This window comes from Capra hircus, chromosome 17 (assembly GCF_001704415.2).
Source record: "Capra hircus breed San Clemente chromosome 17, ASM170441v1, whole genome shotgun sequence".
Classification (NCBI taxonomy): domain Eukaryota; kingdom Metazoa; phylum Chordata; class Mammalia; order Artiodactyla; family Bovidae; genus Capra; species Capra hircus.
This window is the reverse complement of record NC_030824.1, coordinates 1,677,966-1,697,497: the sequence shown is the minus strand read 5'-3', so window position 1 is coordinate 1,697,497 and position 19,532 is coordinate 1,677,966. Positions and strand designations below refer to the sequence as shown.

At 48.0% G+C, this 19,532-nt stretch overlaps 2 protein-coding genes across 3 annotated transcripts; one reads left to right on the top strand and one right to left on the bottom strand.

The window, feature by feature from the left end:
- DUSP18 (dual specificity phosphatase 18) lies at positions 4,401 to 10,276 on the bottom strand. 2 transcript variants are annotated; one of them, XM_018060975.1, is made up of 3 exons: positions 10,093 to 10,276; positions 9,865 to 10,002; positions 4,401 to 7,082 (listed from the first exon to the last, which is right to left on the bottom strand). In XM_018060975.1, exon 3 carries the CDS (start codon positions 7,010 to 7,012, stop codon positions 6,446 to 6,448), a length of 567 nt encoding a protein of 188 aa, XP_017916464.1. In that variant the 5' UTR covers positions 7,013 to 7,082; positions 9,865 to 10,002; positions 10,093 to 10,276; the 3' UTR covers positions 4,401 to 6,445. The 2 variants fall into 2 exon arrangements, with proteins under 2 accessions (XP_017916464.1, XP_005691693.1); XM_005691636.3 differs by having other exon boundaries at positions 9,865 to 10,276.
- Positions 10,340 to 14,897, top strand: C17H5orf52 (chromosome 17 C5orf52 homolog). Its single transcript, XM_005691637.3, has 3 exons — positions 10,340 to 10,680; positions 12,907 to 13,015; positions 14,574 to 14,897. The coding sequence occupies exons 1-3, from the start codon at positions 10,406 to 10,408 to the stop codon at positions 14,769 to 14,771; spliced, it is 582 nt and encodes a 193-aa protein (XP_005691694.3). The 5' UTR covers positions 10,340 to 10,405; the 3' UTR covers positions 14,772 to 14,897.

Sequence of the window (19,532 nt, the reverse complement as noted above, 5' to 3'; positions counted from 1 at the left end):
ATGTGAACGTTACTTTACATGATAGAAGAGATTCTGCAGATGTAATTGAGGTTATGGACTTTAAAATCCAGACTGTCTGGGTTATTGAGCGGGCCTAGTCTAATCACGTGAATCCTTAAAGGCAGAGATTTCTGTCTGACTGGATTCGGAGATGCGGCAGGAGGAAAGATCAGAGGTGTTCAAAGCCTGAGCGGGGATTCAGCAATCCTACTGTTGGAGGAGGCTGCGTGGAAAGGAATGCAGGCAGCTTCTAGGAGCACAGAGCAGCCCCCAGCTGATAGGAAGGAAATGGGGTCGCTTTCAATTTCAAGGAACTGAATTCAGGCAACAGTCTCAATAAGCTTGGAAGAAGAATCTTTCCCCAGAGCCTCCAGTTAAAAACAAAACAAAACACACAAGGTTTCAGCCTGACAAAACACCTTTATTTTGGCCTTGTGAACCCAAAGCAGAAGACGCGAGCTTCCTCAGTGGCTCAGGGTAAAGAATCTACCTGTAGGGCAGGAGGCGCAGATTCAGTCCCCCTGTCAGGAAGATCTCCTGGAGGAGGAAATGGCAACCCACTCTAGTATTGAGAGGGTAACAGGCAGGAAGGCCAGGGGTCTCCAAACGGAGGAAATAGGCTGCAAGTGTCAGACATTTCTCTCTCAAACGCAAGAGGAAACAAACTCATGTTACATTTTTTCCCTTCTCTATACAAATTTAACAAGGTTTCCCTTAAAATTCTGTGTTGCCATAATAAGATTATGACTCCACCAGAACTTAATTTTTCTCAAACCTTGAGCTAACCAATGCATTTTTCTTATGGAAATGTTCGTCTTAAGCTATGTTAATATGCTATGCATTTACCCCAGACTCTGTCTTCAAGTCGGTTTGCCTAAAGGCTCAGAACCGACTTGACAAACCAGTATGTTATACTCATTCATTGTTCTCCTAATCTGTTAATGAAACTGTTTGTATGGGAATCTGCCTTTCTTCAAGAATCATGTCAATCATTTTATGGCCCGGGATGACTCATCTGGTGCCAAGATTATCTCAAAATGCATCTTGTGGGTGAGGGGCCTGGTGCCATTCTCTGAGTTTTGAGGCATTTCCTTTTTTTTTTTTTAATTAGCATACTGCTAGTAGCTATATAACATCCAGCTAAAGACTAGCACGGGGGTATTCTTTCTGCCCCCTTCTGATGTCTATGTCTTTCTCTATCTCTTTTATACTTTAACACAACTTTACTACACAAGAGCTCTGCGCAATCAAGTCTCGTCTCTGGTCCAGGATTGAATTCTTCTCCTCCGGAGGCCAAGAATCCCGGCCTCTTTCGTGTTTCGGCAACAACCTTTCGGTATTCTTGCCTTGGAAGTCCCGCGGACAGAGGAGCCTGGAGGGCTACAGACCACAGCGCGGCGGAGCCGGGCGTGGCTGAGCACAGGTGACTCAGTTAAGCCCAGCCAGACTCGCGCCCTACATCAATCGCGAAGTGATAAACAGGCATTGTTTGTAGCCTCTAAGTTTGTGGTAATTTGTTATGGTGGCAAGAGAAAACTAATGCACGATCCAATATGAATGCCAGTGAGAAGTGGTAAGATACTAATTTAAGTAGATTACAAAAAGGTAAGTATGTACGTTAAAATCTCTAGTGCAACCTCTGGAAAAAAACTAAACAAAATTAAAGTGGAATAACTTAAAAATCCTAGTAATCCAAAAGAAGGCATGAAAAGGGAAACAGAGGAATGAAAAAACAGAAAGGGTAAACAGAAAACAATAAAATGGTAGACCTAAACCCAAATATCAATAATTTGGGCCTAAACACACCAATTAAGAGACAAATTGGATATAAATTTTTAAAAAGACCCAACCAAATGCTGTCTACAGGAAACACACTTCAGGTTAAAAATAAAAGGATGCGAAAAGATATATAATGCAAATACCACTTAAAGCTGGAGTGGTTTTATTAATGTCAGACAATAGACTTCAGAAAATTAAGAAGGAAAAGAGACACTGCATACTGATAACAAGAGTCAGTTCACCATGAAGATGTAACAAACCTAAGTATGTGTGCACCTGAGAACAAAACTTCAAATACATGAAACAAAAAATTAATAGAATTGAAAGGAGATGTACACAAATCCACAATCTTAGTTGGATACTTCAACATTCCTCTCTCAGTAATCAATACAACAAGGAAACAAAACCACCATCCATCAATGGGTCCTAACTGACACTTACTGAACACTCTATCCCAAATAACCATCTCCCCCTCTCCAAGTGCATAGGAAACATTCACCAAGACAGCCCATATCCTACATTTTTAAGTAAACATTAACAAATTTAGAAGGAATGAAATCATACAATATTACGGTCTCTGACCTAGATGGTATTTAAAATTAGAAACCAACAACAGAGATGGTGGTAAAATTTCCAAATACTTAAAAGTTAAACTACACACTTCTAAATAATACACGGGTTAAGGAGGACATTGCAAGGAAAACTAAAAAAAAATGTTTTGAAATGAACAAAAATGAAAATGCAACATATAAAACTTTGTGGGATGCAGCTCTCAAATCCACACTCTTAAGTTTCCACCTTAGGAAATTAGAAAAAGAGAGAAAAATAAACTCAAAGTAAGAACTATGAAAATAACAAATAACAGAAATCAGTCAAATAGAAAAGGTAAGAACAATAGAGAAAATGAAAGACACAAGGTAGGTTATTCTTTAAAAAGATTCTTTAAATTGATAAACATCTAGCTATAGACTAACAAAGAAACAGAGAAGGCAAATTATCAGTTTGGAGAATGAAAATGTGACGTCACCCTGCAGACACTAAGAATATTAAGGGATTATAAACAATCCCACGTGCATAAGCTGGATCCATGAGATGAAATGGATCTATTCCTTGAAAATCACAAACTACCAAAACACACCAAAGATGAAACAGTTTGATTAATCCTTTAACTGTTAATGGAATTGAATTCACTGTTAATCCTTTTGGAAAAAAAAAAAAAAAAAATCTACAGGCCCAAACAGTTTCACTGCAGAAGGCTACCAAACATTTAAAGAAACACCAATCCATATATCTCTTCCAGAAAACAGGAGACGACTTCCCAACTCTTCCTTAATCTAATAAAGGGCAACTACAAAAACGCCTATAGCTAACATCATAGTGAACCGTAAAATAATGGACGCTTCTCTAAGAGTAGGAATACCGTAGGACTCACTCTAAAAGTTACAATCATCAAGATAACGTGGTATTGGTCGAGAGACAGACACGCGTATCAGACTGAATGAAGAGCATAAAAACAGACTCTGTAAAGGCAGCTCAGTGGAGGAGAAAAGACAGCCTTCAACAAACAGAGCTGAAACCATCAGACACCCATATGAACAAATATGAACCTCAAACTAAACCTCACACCTCATACAAAAGGATCACGGAAATAAGGAGAAAATGTCAGCTCTCCAACACTAGAGAGAATCTTTGTGATAGGAGGTTAGGCAGAGTTCTTAGATGTGGCGCCAAAACAGCAATCCATAAAAGGAAAACCTGGAAAGGAGCACTTCATCCACTTACACCACTTCTGCTCTGCAGGAGCCGCTTTAAAGAGCAGCATGAAAAGAATGCTAAATTCGGGGGGGGGGGGATACTTACAGATCCATATCTGATAAAGGGCTTGTTTCCAGAAGACTCTTGAGAGTCCCTTGGACTGCAAGATCAAACCAGCCAATCCTAAAGGAAATCAACCCTGAATATTCGTTGGAAGGGCTGATGCTGAAGCTAAAGCTTCAATACTTTGGCCACCTGATGCGGAGAGACAACTCTTGGAAAAGACCCTGATGCTGGGAAAGATTGAGGGCAGGAGGAGAAGGGGGTGACAGAGGATGAGATGGCTGGATGGCACCACCAACTCAATGGACATGAATCTGAGCAAACTTCAGGAGAAGTCTGGTGTGCTGCAGTCCGTGGGGTCGCAAAGAGTCTGACTCGACTTAGTGATTGAACAACGCCAACAACAATCCAGAATAAACAAAGAATTTCTCAACATTCATTGGTGAGACAACAACTCAATTTAAAGACACTTCACCAAAGAGGGAACATGGAAGGCAATTAAACACACAAAAACAAGCTTAATATCATTAACCACTTGGGAAGTGCAAATCAAAATCACAAGGAGTAAGCACCACACACCTATCAGAATGGCTAAAATAAAAAAATATTGGCAGTTCCAAATACTGGAGAGAAACCGGATCTCTCATAGTGGAAGGCAAAAAAGCAGAGATACTCTGGAAATGTGGTGGTTTGTTTTTTTCTTTTTTTTTTAAAGTTAAACCTTTAACTATATGATTGAGCAATCTCACTCCTAGGTACATACCTTAGATAATTTTCTGTTCATATAGAAACCTAAACACAAATATTTGTAGCAGTTTTATTGAAAATTGCCAAAAACTGGAAACAAGGCAAATATCCTTCAGTGGTTTGTGAAAGAGAAATGAACCGCGGCAAGGGACAGCACACGGCCCCGAGAGGCAACACGCGTGAGCCTCGCACACACTCAGAGAAGCCAGGCTCCAGAGGCCACACCCGCTGTGATCTGCGTCTGTGACCTTCTGGAAAAGGCAAATCTATACGGATGGAGAACGCAGACGGGTTTGCCAGTGGCTGGGGTGGGGCGAAGGGGCAGCGTAAGGGAATTCTGCGGTGACGGGACTGCTCTGCACCCTGACTTCGGGGGTGGTGGCACAAATGTGGTAAAACACACAGAACCTTACGCAGGAGACAGTTACTTTTATGGTATGTTAGTTTAGCCATTTTAGAACCTGAAACAAAATATACTCAAATAAACTTCTCTTAAAAAAAAAAAAAATGCTTTCAAAGAAATTTCCCACCTGGGTTTCTTTCAGATGGGTTTCTTCTGCTTTGTGGAGCCCTCACCACACCAGCCCTGGCGTTTGTGGGTCTGTTTATTCATCGAGAAAATGAGACTGGTCTCCCCAGACCCTAAAATGATACCCGTGGGCAGGCTCTTTGTGAAAGCAGGGGAGGGGTGGGTGTGGAGAGAAGGCGTGTTTGGCCCCCACCGGGCTCTGGACCCAGATGGAGCACTTGTCCTTTGGTCTGAAAACCTCTGGGTTAGAATAGCTGGTCTTGGCCCAGATCCTTGCACACCCTGGGCCCACCCTGGATTTCAGGACCTTCAGGTGGGGCTCGCTCACTCACCCCTTTGGCACACGCCCCTGTGGACCCCGGCGGCCAGCTAGGCCAGAGCTGGCGCTCATGGCCGGTGATCTAAACAAGGCCCTTTGGGAGAAGCTCCTTGTTCTAGGACTCCCAGGTGACACAGGGGTTAAAGACAGTGGGAAACCTGAAAGGGCTCCGAGATCTAGGCCTCCTGCAAGGCAGGAGTGCGGGAAGACTGAAATCGTTTTTTCCCCATGCAGGACAACTTTTGGAAAGAGCACTTTCTGAGCAATAAGGGGCTGTGCACAGATGCGGGGAGCTGCTGTTGGGAGGATGACTCAGACCCGGGCCAGCGGGGCCAGCGCATCATTCGTGCGGAGAGCGGTTGGTTACACCAAGCACCTATCGCGCTGGGGCACCGTGCTAAAGAAGCACTGATCTTCACGACGACCCTAGGAGGAAAGAGCTGTCATCACTGGGATGAGGAAACTCAGGCTCCAAGAGGTCACCGGTCACATGAGCAGGAGGTGACAAGGCTGCGTGTCGGTTCACAGCTCCAACCTTCTGGGCTGAGGGCCGATGTCAGACCTGCTCTCCACACGTGGCCCGAGACAGAGACCAATGTCACCTTTCATCAAAAGCTGGAGAAGAGCTTGCCATGCAGAGCAATGCTCAAAAAAAAAAAAAGTTAAAAAAAAATTTTACACAACAGAACACTTCCTTTGAAAACAATCTTATGTGTAAGTCCAATCAATCCAGAAAACCAGAGTTGGACAATGGTGGCTAAAGGTGAAAGCAGGGTTGCCTTGGGGCTCCCAGAGTTTCTGGAACACTGCTTGAAGGCTACTCATCCAGTAGGTTGGCACCTAAACTGTGAGAAGCACAGGAGGTGCCATGATGCTTAAGGCCGGCTTTGGGTTCGAAAGAATGAGGCAGGATTGTGAAAGACTCATTCCTGGGTTAGTCAGCCCATCAGGCTTGCTACGTGCACTGGGCACTGGTCCACTTGACCTGGGTACCACCTGGTTCACCCTCCCCTCTGGTCAGCAGCCATGACCTGTCACTCCCTGGGAAGAAAACTTATCTTCACCATCTTACATGTAGTAAGCTGACTCTTTAAAGATGTGAATGATAAGATTAAGAACTTACAGCACCCTTCCTTTTTCCTTGCCCTTATAAAAGGCGTCACCTGGTTTTCCTGTATTGACAAAAGGAGGGTGTCTGAGCACAGATCCTGGTGGAAGATCGGTGACCCTGGGGCACATGCTGGCCGAATGGCTCAGAGTGGAATCATTAGACGCACCTCCTTCTCATAGATGTCAGGGATCATGCCCACGGGGGAGCTGACCATGCGCACGGTGTTCCTGCCAAATAGCTGGAACTCATAGTGGATGAGCTGCTCCCAAAAGCCGTTGTTGGGCCGGATGATGGGCCGGCAGGACTTGGTCCACGTGTGGGCGTCCAGCAGGGACATGGCGTGGTACTTCATGAGATAGGCGAGGCAGAGGGCGGCCGAGCGGCTCACGCCGGCGGCGCAGTGCAGCAGCGTGCGGCCCTGCTTCATCTCCACGCTGTGGATGTGGTCTGCGATGGGGTCGAAGAAGTCACAGAGCCGCGAGGTGGGCGTGTCGGCCACGGGCACCTGCACGTAGTGGATGTCCCCGTACAAGGCGCTCACCACCTCCACTGAGACGTTGATGACCGTGCTGATGCGGTTGCTGGACAGCATGAGCCTGTTGTTGGCGGCCACCCCGCTGCTGATATACAGGCTGCTGGTGATCTGTGAGAGGCCGCTGACCGAGGGCTGCCGGAATGGAACCGGGGAGGCACACGGGGATGCTGTCATTGGGCCGGTGGGTCAGCGGCCCGTGAGACATAGAGGCGGCCTCTTCCTGCTAGGCTGTGTCCATGGAAAACTGCAAGGAGGGAGAGGAGACAGATGAGGAGCCCCAGTTCAGGGCCCCCTGCTTCATACAACTCAGTGGGGCCCCTCAGCGTGGCTGTCAAGGTCACTTGTGGCCTGGCCCCCTGCCCACCTCTCCACCCTGCTTTTAACCTTTCTCATGTCCTGAATGGCCTCGGCTGGGCTGAGTCATGTTCTGTTCCGCATGGACACTGGTCCTCTCTGGCCCAGGGCCCTTCCTGCTCTCAGTCCAGAACCCCCTTTCCTTACAAGCCTGTCAAGTCCTAGTCTGTCCCATTCAGCAGAGAACTATTGAGCACTGGGATCTTGGCCAAGGGCCACTTCCTGAGGGAAACTTTCTGGGACTATACCCCTCCCCTACACGTGATCCAGTACCAGCTCCAGGCAGGTCCCAGGTGCCCTCCTTCCTAACATTTCCTGAAGATGTGCTTTGGCCATGCCCTGTCTGTGAGTTCTCATGATTTATCACTGTTTCTGCCTTCGTTCCTACTATATCGCCGGTGCCAAGCTGCGTGTTCACACAAGCAGGTGCTTAAAAATATTTGCTGAATGAAGAAATGACTACAACAACCAGGACTCTGCCCGCCCCCCCCCCCCCCCCGAGAGTTTTTTCTGGAAAAGACGGGATCTCTGGCCATGTTTCTCTAGAATTAGGGGGAGGAGCTGGCTAGAGGTGAGGGTGGTTCTTAGGCTGCTGGAGAGGAAGGTCAAAGTCTGCCTAGACAAATCCTACCTGCCAGTACCCCCAGAGTCCAGTGCAATAGGCTCACCCCAGGTAGGCAGGGCAGATGGGACTGGTTTGTTCTAAAAGTCTTATGTGAAGTGAAAGTGAAAGTCACTCAGTCTTTGAGACCCCGTGGATGGTACCCCATCAGGCTCCTCCATCTGTTTTTCAGGCAAGATTACTGGAGTGGGTAGCCACTTCCTTTTCCAGGGGATCTTCCCTACCCAGGGATCGAACTGGATCTCCTGCACTGAAGGCAGATTCTTTACTGTCAGGGAAAAAGCCCCACCCTCAACCAGCTGGAAGCCCAAATGCTAAGGGACGTTCTGGATCCTCATTACCTGAAAACTCAGAGAGAAGTGGACAGAAGGCCCCCAAAATTAGTGCCCAGTGGGCAATAGGAATTAGGGGAGACTGCCGTTCATTACTGAAGAAGGTAATGGCACCCCACTCCAGCACTCTTGCCTGGAAAATCCCATGGACGGAGGAGTCTGGTGGGCTGCAGTCCATGGGGTCGCGAAGAGTCGGACACGACTGAGCGACTTCACTTTCACTTTTTACTTTCATGCATTGGAGAAGGAAATGGCAACCCACTCCAGTGTTCTTGCCTGGAGAATCCCAGGGACGGGGGAGCCTCATAGGCTGCCGTCTATGGGGTCGCACAGAGTCGGACACGACTGAAGCGACTTAGCAGCAGCTGCAGCAGCCTTTCATTACAGGGACAAAAAGTGTGGTGAGAAGACATTGCTCTGGAAGGTGAGGGTAGTGATGAGAGTAAAGTCATTTTCATACTAATCAAGAAACACTTATCAGGCACTGTGGTAGGTGCTGGGGATACTGAAACGTACAAGACAGCCATGGGCCCTCTCTCACAGAACTCAAAGTGTCACGGGAAAGACAGACATTAAATAGGCAATTATGTGTGCAACAGGGTTGAGCAATAGGGATAATAGTGCCTACCCTAAAAAATCTTTTACCTTCCAACTTTTAGATTAAAAAGAGAAGAAAATTGAAGATCATTTTTCACCTGTACAAGAAATACCTAAAACTGCTCTAGGAAAAACCTTGGTGTGTGTTATGGACAATTAACTGCTAAAATTATTGTTAAGTTATCTGGATTTACCAGAGAATTTGCATCTTGAGTGATCTGAGCTGAACCTGAAGACTATTAATAAGTTATGTTTGGAAGTTTAACTTCAATGAAGTAAATGTTTGTTGTGGAAGCAACAAATACTGACTTACTAAACAAAGACGGTGTGGTATGCTTGTTTTTTTTTTCACAAGGCTCCTGAGAACCCAACTGCAGCATCTCAGTTCAATTGAATGAAAACGTGTTTAGTATCAAAAGAGCCCAAGACACTGGTGTGAAAGTACAATCTCAGAGGTTGGTTAATTACTGTGGGATACTTACTGGTCACTTTGTACAATGTAGATCTGAAGTACGGTGGTGAAACATTAAATGTGACATTTCAAAAAAAAAAAAAAAGAATCGTGTGGGGATTAAATGAGGTAATCCATGTAAAGTGTTTAACACAGGGCCTGGCACATAATTAACCACTGTTGCTGTTGTTAGGGAAGTTAAAATCTAGGGCATTATGAGAATGAAGAGTAAATGGAGTTACTTCAGGCTGGGGCTACAGAGTTGCAAAGATCGCCTGAAGAAATGACCGAAAGATCTGAAGAACTTTTAACTTGAGGGGAAGAGAGCGGGAGAAAGAGCGACTCGTCGGCATCTCAGTGTCACCATTTTACAGCCAGCCGGTGTCTGGAGTTAGTATCTCCATTTTATACACGGGGAAAGTGAGGCAGAGTGGGGGAAAGGACCTGTCTAGGGTCACAAAGCAAGGCTCAAAACAGCCGATCTTCCTAGAGGGAAAAGTGGGCAAACACCATGGGGCTTTCGTTAATACTGGGTTATAAAACGTGGAACATAGTCCAAGGGTTGACGGGAGAAAGGCGCCACTTCCAGGGGTGAGTCAGGTAGATTTCCCAGGGAGTTGGTGTTGGAATGGGCTTATTTGCCCGCTGTATGAAGACCTCAGGGTCTTACCTCTCTCTCGCGGGCGGGAGGGCAAGTGCATTCAGGAAGCATCTTTGGGCGAGCGTCTCCGGGTAAGAGAAGATCGGTCACGACCCACGAGCCACTGTCCCCGCCGGCCCGGGGCTCCGGTTTCCATAGCAATGGTCCCTTGTTGCGGAAAGAGATGGGCTGTGCCGGGTCTCCGGAGAAACCCCGGCCTCGTTTTCCCCGTCCTGGAGCTGCCGGGCCCGGACTCACCGGCCACCGCCCTGCGATCACGCGGGAACCCCAGCAGTCCTAGTCGAGAAGTAGGGTCGGGGCTCTGCGTGCCGCAGCCCACTAGTTCTCGCCCAGCCCGTCTCCATGGCAACGCACCGGGCGGCGCCACGGCAGTCGCGAAGGGACAATCCCGCCTCATCCGCAGGCTTCCGGGCAACGCCCACACGGCCCGCCCACCCCACCCCATGCCCCTGGTCCCGCCTTTCCTGCGTGTCTCCCCGGCAACGCGCGGTGCTCCGCGCACCGCGTCTGCGCAGGCGCTCACTCCGCGTCTGCGCGCGCCCAGAAGAGCATGGACCCCGAGAAGGCTCCCATTCCCGAGTTTCTCGCCAAAGCGGAAGACGAAAACTCAGCGGTTGGCCAGCAGCTCCGGTCGGTGACATGGAACCTAGACTCGCCCACTGCCGGTGCGGTCGCCCCTCAGGCGACCACCAGTCCTGGCACCTACCCGGCGTCGGCCTTCTTCCGGCACAGTAGGCTCGGTAACCGCCGGGACACTCACGTAGGGAGCCAGCCGAAGATTTGCTTCCTGCGGCCGCGGACTGCGCAGCCGCTCGTTTTCTTCAGGTGCGGCCCGGGTACCCAGAGCGTTCGTCAGAGCTCGGACCCGGGGAAGCCGAACTCTGAGACTTCTGCTCCCTCGGCAGCCGCGGGGATCTTGGTCCTGGCTCTCCAGAACCTTGGGCGCCTCAGAGCCGGGGCTTTTCTTAGACCCCAGGAGAGTCTGAATGTCTCCGTCCAGGTCTTCACTCTCTCCGGAGCCCGAACGCCCTCAGCCCGGACTCTGAAGATTCCCACCTCAACCCAGTATCCTCCGAACGCCCGGGCCCGGCCTGTAGTCTCCCAGGCTTGACGTCGTCTGTCCAGAAGGTTCCTAGCGCCCCCTGGGCCGAGTCGAACGTCCTTACCAGCCGGGACGCCCAGGTTCCCTCAGGCCTGACGCTTCCCTCAGTCTGAATCCGCAGTGACCCAGGGAAAGCCCTTAGTTCCCTCAGCCGTGGCCCTGTCCCCACAGACCTCAGCTTCCCCTCGCTTCCTCCATTTCACACTCCCTCAGAGTACCCCCCGCCCAGGCTCCCACAGAGGCCTTGCTCTGGCAGCATTATGGTTCAAAATGATCATTATTACTTGAAAGGGAGTATTCCCTGTCGTGGCCTCCCCGCTTCCCTCCTTCCCGGGAAGTATTGGTAATTTGGTGCACCACTGAGTGGGTGAACTGTTTAGTGTATCTTTAGGTATTTTACGCCTTTTTTTTTTTTTTTTTTTACCCCCCAGCAGAATTCAGGGGACTTTTGATTGTGAGCATCTTGATCTCTAAAGGAGTCTTTTCTATCTCCTCATGTCTTTTCTGTTAAAAAATGTAAATGGGAGATAAGGGGTGTTTGTTTCTACTTGTTTGTAGATGTAAAAGCATTCAGAAAAGCAGTTTCAAACTGGCTGAACATGAATTAGGGGGAAAATTTTTTAATCCTTCAAAATGTTTTATCCTTTAAAATTAGTCCTTTTTTTTTTTTTTGTCCTGTCAAAATAGTATGCACTTGTAGAAAAATCAGATGGACAAGCAAAATGAGTATCTGGAGACAATCGCTGTTCCAAACAGGCTGAAAATGAATTAGGATAAAAAGTTTTTTAGTCCTTCAAAGTGTTTTATCCTTTAACAGTTGTCCTATCAGAATGATGTACACTTATAGAAAAATCAGACAAGCATAATGAATGGCTAGAGACAATCACTGTTTCCATTGTGTTGTATATTGTTTCAGATCTGTTCATAAATATGTACTGCAACATGCTTAAGCATTTTTTTTTCAGTGGTAGGGAGGGAATATGTCACAAAAAAGTTTATTGTAAACTTGCCCCCCCATACACTGTGGATGTCTGTTTTATCCATAGCTGCTTAGTATTTTATTGTATGGCCTAATCACAATTTATTCAGTTGCTTTCTTATTGTATATTTAGATAGTTTCCAAATTTTAGGAGGAAAATATTACAAATAATTATTTTTAAGTAGGCAAAAAAGATATATATATAGTTGCAAAACCACTTCATGGTGTCACCAAATTATCAAAAGTGAAAACTCAATGTCTGGTATTATCCATTTTTGATCAGTTCCTCATTTTAACCAAATTGTTATCTCTAGTTTGGCCTGGAGCACCTGGCTTCATTCTACCACACCCCATCCCATCCCAACTTCTGCTTCTCACCGTCCAGAGTTTCCTCAAGTGTTTGTCCACTTCAGACTTTCTTTACCTGTCTAGACTTTCCCCAAATCCTTTTCCCTTAGAATTTCCCAATTAACCAACATAACCTGTGTCCAAGCATTTTATTCTCTTTTTTTCCCTGATTCCTTTGACTGTCCCCACCCGGATGTCCCTTAGACCTAGGCTCATGGAGTGCCCCCAACCAACCCCCCTCAAATTTATCCCTCTGACTTTGCTTCTTTCCTCTAAGACCTTCACTTCCCATTTCATCCTGCATTTTCTTCAGATGACTGCTCCCTTGGACACTTATAAGTCCCTGTTGACACTTCTCTTGTGGATTACTCTGACCTTTCTACATCCTTCTCAGGATTTTATTTTCCTCTCAGCATCCAAGAAACACCCCTTAGGCACACACATTCCACAGGAAGAAACCTAAGCCTACTCCCTTGCTCCTCTGACAGTTATGATAGGGCAGTGCCTCTCCCAAGAAACTTCAGGAAGGCTCAGCCACTACCCCAGGATCCCATCAGATCAGGTTGTGTTCTAGTCCTGACCCCAGCCATCAAGCCTGTGCCACCTTCTCCTCCCTCTGCAGCTTAATGAATTCCAGTGAAGCAGCAATGAAAAAATTTTTACCCAAGAGCCACTTATCTCGGGTGATAATACGTGACAACCTCAGTGCACAGCGAATCTATGAGATGGAGGTAAAGTCATCACAAGCCTTTCCATTAGAGGGCGCTAGTGGCTTGATCCATGTTCATTTCACTCTCCCGGTAACCTTGGAGGGAGCTCTCAGATCTTAGAGGTGGTAGGAGGCCATCAAGGTGCTCTAAATACAAGCCTGTTTGAGAACTCCGGGTTACTGAAAGTGTCATAGCTATTCCTTGTTTGAAGGAGCCAAGGAAGATTCCACATCTCTTGGTGCCTGTGACATTTTTTTCCCTCAAAACACATTACCTTGCTATTTAGGGAGCCCCTGAGTGGATTCCTACAATCTCCTGTAAAAAAAAGTCTTGCTTCTAGAGCTTGAATTAGCATTGACACCATTTGGTCATTTTTTTTTTCCTTCAGGGATTATCTCCCACTTTTCCACATGAGAACTGAGATTTTTCTTTTTTTTGCTTATTGACAAGAAAGGTTTGACCTGCTTACCCAAAACCCTCAGAAGAAGAGGGAAACCACAGTGTCACCATCCCACAGGCCCTGACTGATTAGTTCATTAAATGCATCTTCAGGGCTCACGGGGCAGGAAGTGTTTCGGGCGTGAGGAAGAGACTAGTGAGTACGATGGACTCTCAGAATGTGCCCGTTTCTTCCACTAGAGCAGGCGGGCCAGAGTTAAGCTGCTGTACCCTTCTTGGCTTTTTTGAGCCCCTCTCCATGTTCCAGGACCAAATCCGGAAGGACCCATGAGATTCTGACATTGAAAACAGTGGGAAAGATTTAAGAGATGGTGGCAGATCTTAAGTGTCACCAAGACCAAAAGAAGAGTAGAGATGTGAGTGTTTCTCTCTCTGCTAAGCTTCCAGTGGCACGGTGTAGTGGAATTAGAGCAGTGTTTCTCCCCCACAAAGTTCTCCCATTAGGGGAGGAGATGGCTCGCGCCAGCCATTGATTTCCCAGGGCCATCCAGGAGGGCAGTGAATATCTAGTGTGTTGGGAACCCTCTGAACAATGCTCTGAGAACAGTGGATAATGGCTGGTATCCCTGCATGTGTGGCCATGGTTCTCAACTGGGATGGCTATGTCCTGTGGGGACTTTGGCGATATATCGTAATAGAAGAAATAAGTAGGGAATTCCCTGGTGGTTCAGTGGTTAGGTCTCTGTGCTTTCACTGTTGAGGGCGCAGGTTCAATTCATATCCAGGAGCTAGAATCCCACAAGCTGTGTGGTGTGGCCAAAAAGAAGTCCAGTTCAGTGTGACATAGGGGGTGTCACCGACAATATGCAGGGGGCACCAAGTGAGTAATAGGGACTGAGTGATAAGAGTTAAGGAAGGGGGGGTTACAAGATGCACCCTTTTCCCTCCCTCCTCCTGACCACTCTCCAAACAGAGATGTTAGGCTCTGAGGCTGCAGACTGTCAGAAGGTACCACAGGAGTGAGCTGGCTCGATGCCCTCACTCTACAAACAGGGAAATGGAGCTCCCTGTGAGCCAAGTTATTGATGGAATACTGAGTTCATCTAGCTCCTTTTCCACCTCGTAGCAGCAGCACAGATGCCTCTTACTGTGAAGTAATCTCACCTCTGCTTTTTGTAAGATAAGAGCTGCAGACAAGACCAAGAAAAAGATGAACCACTTGTATGACCACCTGAAAAAGAAATTCATGACAGACCAGCTCAGAAAGTTGGGGCGCTGGCGACGGGAATCCACAAACATCCGGCAGTACCTGGATACCATCCGAGGGAACAAGATCCTATTAAAAGCTCAGCCTAACAGGAAAGATCAGCCACCCTAGTCAAGGCAGAGTGGTCCATCCTGGGGCCATGACGATGCTAGGCTGACCGGAGACAAGCTGGAAGCGAGCCAGTCTACACTATTGTGGAACAGCAATAAATGAGACCCGTGGACAGTGGAGCACAAAGCCGCTCGGCAATGCTGCTATTTCTTGCCCAGTCCCATCCCCTCTTTTCTGGTGAAGGCAGTCCTGATAGTCCTGTAGCTACCCAAGTGGAAAGGACTGAATCGAGCCGGCTTCCAAGGTTAAGGCAGAAATTGACCTCTGGTACCCACGTGTCTGGTGCAGTGCCAGGCCAGGTGTGCTGGGACAGTGGTACCTTGTATGGGAAGGGCTTGGTAATGCCACTGCCTGGCATTCCGGTGGTGAGTCCAGGTGGGGCATCAGGCAGACCTGGGTTAAGAGCCGTTTCTGCCGTCCATCAGCTGTGAGACTTTGTAACCTCTCTGAGCCTCTGTTTCCTTATGTGAAAAAACGAGGCAGCAGTGTGGGAACCGCCTCCAAGAACCGGCGTGAGGCTGTGGAGCACTTGGCCCAGGGCCCGTCATCCCACGGGCTCTCCCCACAGTGCCTTCATTTAGCTTCCAGCCTTGCCAGTCCTGCCGCCCTGGCCTGCCCGCTGCCCCAGCCGCATCTGCAGGCTCCTCATCTAGAATCATCTTCAGGGCTCTGAGGAAGCTCTTTTCACCCTCCAGGGCTTATCTCAATGCCATTTCCCCACCAACCCCCCACAAGCTTCTCTGATCTTCTGCCTCCCGCCTGCCCCTCCACAACCCAGGCCAAGCCGCACAGGTTCCCCTTTCTCTGAACTTGGCTTACCTGTGGTGGCTTCACTCTGCCTTTCATGGTAGATGTTTGGATGTTTGTCCCAGCCTTAGATCAGACTATACAGCCTTTGAGAGTAGGAGCCAGGGATCCCCAAGATTCAGTTCAGGCCTCTCCTGTGCCACTCCACCCCACCAGGAGAGGCCTTTCCTTTGTGTGCTGATGTCTCTGCACTGAGCATGCGGTTGGCTGTCTCTTTGCTCTGTCTTCCTGACCATGTTGTGAATATGTCGACCGGGTTACTCACTTGTTCATCTCTGTAACCACAATGCCCAGTAACACTGAGCAGTCAGTGTTTTCTAAGTGATTATTCCTTTGTTTAATTACAGCTTCAGCACTGTGCCCAGAGTAAGGGCACGGTACATATTTTTTAAAGTTAACCAGGTCCCCTCACTTTACAGATGAGGAAACAGGCCCAGAGAAATGGCTTGACTTGCCCAAGGTCACACAGCAAGTTAGTGGCAGAGAACTAGAAGCAGGTTTCCTGACTGCCGGGGAGTGGTCGTTCGGCATTACCACAGCTGCTAGGTAAGGACAGTCCTCATCCGGGGATGGAGAGCCAGATGTCCACGAAGCTTCTGTTTTCCCTTTTAATGCTCTTCCTTTGAGAATACGCTACTTTTCAGTGGGAGCCAAAACCTTACTAGGTTTTTGTCTGTTTTCTTGGCTAAGCACAACTGATTGGAATAATTGACTTTAAGTTTTATTATACAAGCAATATGACCACATTTGCCAAAAACAAAAACTCTTCCATTAGACCAACCACTGCTAGCATTTTGATGTGTTTCTTATATTTTGAGTATTCGTTTCATTTCAACAACAGTCCTTTTCCCTGGCACTGTGCCTAGAAAGGGGAAAGAAAGGCTTCGGGGATCCTGGTGTCTTCAGAGGGCCCACCAAGCCACCCAAGCTCCACTTTTCTCCAGAGAACTCTGCCCCTGCTAAATCTTCCCCTAATGCAGCCTCTAAGCCTCACCCCTGTCTAGCCTTCAGCCACACCCACCCTTCTCCTCTCCTCTGGTTGGCTGGCCTTGGCAGAGGGTCTTTGCAGTCCTATGCTGTGGCCCAGCAGACTGGGGGAACGCTGGGAGTGAGATGGGTGGGAGCTTTGGGATGTCTACCTAGTAAGTCACTTTATAAACCACCAACTCACAGGCGGACTTAGTCTTCCCATATTTGCATTAAAAACCAGAGGATTTTGCATTTAAGTAAGGAACAAGAAGTAATGAAATTCTGCAGAGGCCCCTAATTTTTTTAAATAGAAATATGCCAAGCTCTTTTTTCTTTTTAAATTAGGCATTTATAAGCAAGCAAGCATACATTAATTACATAAAAATAGTTTTTTGAGTAGTAGAGAAAGCCATCATATTGTCATTAGCAGCAGTGAAGGAGAGAAGGGAACAGCAATGCAGATGCTCCTGGTGGGTGTGAGGGTGGAGCTGGTTTTTTTTTTTTTTAACTAAAAAAAAAAGTGTCATTTGTGACTCCTGACTTAAAGCAAGAACAAGATGGCATCCCCAAGCCTGGTGGGTGCAGAGGGTAGGTGGGGTCACCCAGAAAACCAGCTGAACCTGTGGGCATGAGGTGGCCCAATTGTGGAGAGGAAAAATAAAAGGGAAGGAAAATCAATGAGAGAAATGAAGGAGTATTGGATAGGAAGATATTCGAGAAATAGAATCCTGAAGCTAAGGAGGGCCTTAGGGATTCTTTAGTCCAGTGCATACACACACACATGGAACTCCTAGTTTAAATGAAGTCTCCCTTGGCATCCCATTCCCATAACTAAAATCACTGACATATTCACATTTATTGAGCATTCATGTTTCAGGCACAGAGCTCAGTTGTTTTCAAACACGAGTCATTGAATCCTCCCAACAACAAAGTAGGTAATTTTATTAGCCCGCTTTATAGATGAGATGTTGAGGCTCAGAGAGCCAGAATCCTGCCCACGGTTGGGCAGCTAGTAAGTGACAAAGTCTACCTTCAGCCTGTCTAATGTGAAGGCCACCTCCTAAACGGCCTGTGATAAGCCCCCAATCTTCATCACTATAGTCAGATATGGAGGCGGGGCCCCTCGGGAGCGCGAGTTCACAGATGATGTTGTGGAACCTCAGCTGTGACGTCAGTTGCCCAAGACCGGCTGTTTCCCAGAGAACTGGAAGGAGCCCTAGGTCTCCCTTCTACCATGTGGCTAAGGGGAACTTGTTGCCCATTTTGGGCTGGACAGACTGGGGAGAGTTACAGAGGTGTGGATGAGGCGCGTGCCCACCCGGGAAGTGGGAGAACAGGACGCAGTAGTCCTGACCATTGCCCATTAGCTATGAAAAGATGTCTTCAGCTTGGTCCTCAGGAAACCTTTGTGGAACATCCTTTGTGTCTGAAGAACCATGCTGATGGCAGGGGACAGGTGAATGATACTCTTTTAGTGGGATAGAGTGTCTTGGGTGTACTCTGTAATTCTTGCTGATGGCATTTCCTTCCCTCCTCCCTTTTCACCAGATACACCTCACCAGATACACAGGGCACTTGGAAAAACCTTCCCAGTTCAGAAATCTTGCTGAGTGCACAGTGGGTTCCTTTAGATTTTCTCCATGACCTGGGACAAAAGGAGGGAACTTCTCTTTACCAAGCACCTGTTACACGCAAGACATCTTATATCCTACCTCACTCAGTATTCACAAGAGTACTCTTCAGATATCATGCCCACTTTTAAAAAAAATTATTTTTGGCTGCTCTTGGTCTTCATTGCTGGGCACGGGCTTTCTCTAGTTGCAGAGAGTGGGGGCTACTCTCTAGTTACGGAGCACGGGCTTCTCATTGTGGTGGCTTCTCCTGCTGTGAAGCATGTCTAGGGCACACAGGCTTCAGTAGTTGTGGGCACGTGGGTTTTAGCTGTCCCAAGACATGTAGGATCCTCCCAGATGAGGGATCAAACTGGTGCCCCCTAGATTGCAAAGTGGATTCTTAACCACTGGACCACCTGGGAAGACCCATGTCCACTTTTAAGATGAGAAAACTAAGGCACAGAGAAGCTAAGAAACTTGCCCAGAGTCGCTCAGTTTGAACCAGCCTGTGAGATGCATAAGGCATGCTCTTTCCTTGCCATCTGGCTGCCCCGGTGATGCTCAGCTTCATTTCCAGCATCACCCTCAATTTCAGCCATTGTTGGTGCAGGAACTGCTCTGTGATGGATGCCCATACATAGCCCTGGCCCTTGACTTTCCTCCTAGGCTACTGCCATTGACCATGTGGTCACTGACACGGCAGGGAGGAAGTCTTGGGTGAGGATGCTGGGACGTCGTGGCAGGTCCCAGCTCCAGGGTGTCAGGCAAGGGCATCAGATCTCAGCAAGTGGATGTGGGGCAGCCTGCCAGGGGCCTCAGCAGATGACCATAGGGGCAGCTAGCTGGGGAGCAGGGGAGGCAGTCACAGCTAAGAGTGATCCCACAGCTCTTGTCTGTCCCATCCGCCTATCCTCCCATCCATCCACCCAGCATGCACTTATCCATCTGTCCATGTGGCGCTTCAGCCCACAGAACACAAATGTGGAGAAGCTGATTCTCCTGTTTGCCGTGACACCCTCACTGCTCCCCACCGCTGTGGGGAATTGGGGTGACCTGCCCGCTGGGAGCGCCTCTGCCCTGATTCACTCTGACCTCGAGCAAGTCACTTCTCTGTGCTGAGAGTCTGGGGAACTGGGAAGACCTGAGAGCTGCCTCGAACAGGCCGCTTCTCTTATTTCATCAACAGGTAGCTGAGGCAGAGTGGGGAACTGACTTGCCAAGCTCAGGTAAGGAATCACTGGTGGGTCTGGGACTAGACTCCGGGGCCTGCCACTCGTTTGTAAAGTGGGAATGTGAATTCTGGCTCCCCTCATCTGCTGGGATTGTAGGGAGGACCCCACGAGATAAGTGGTAGGAAAGTGACGGGAGAAAT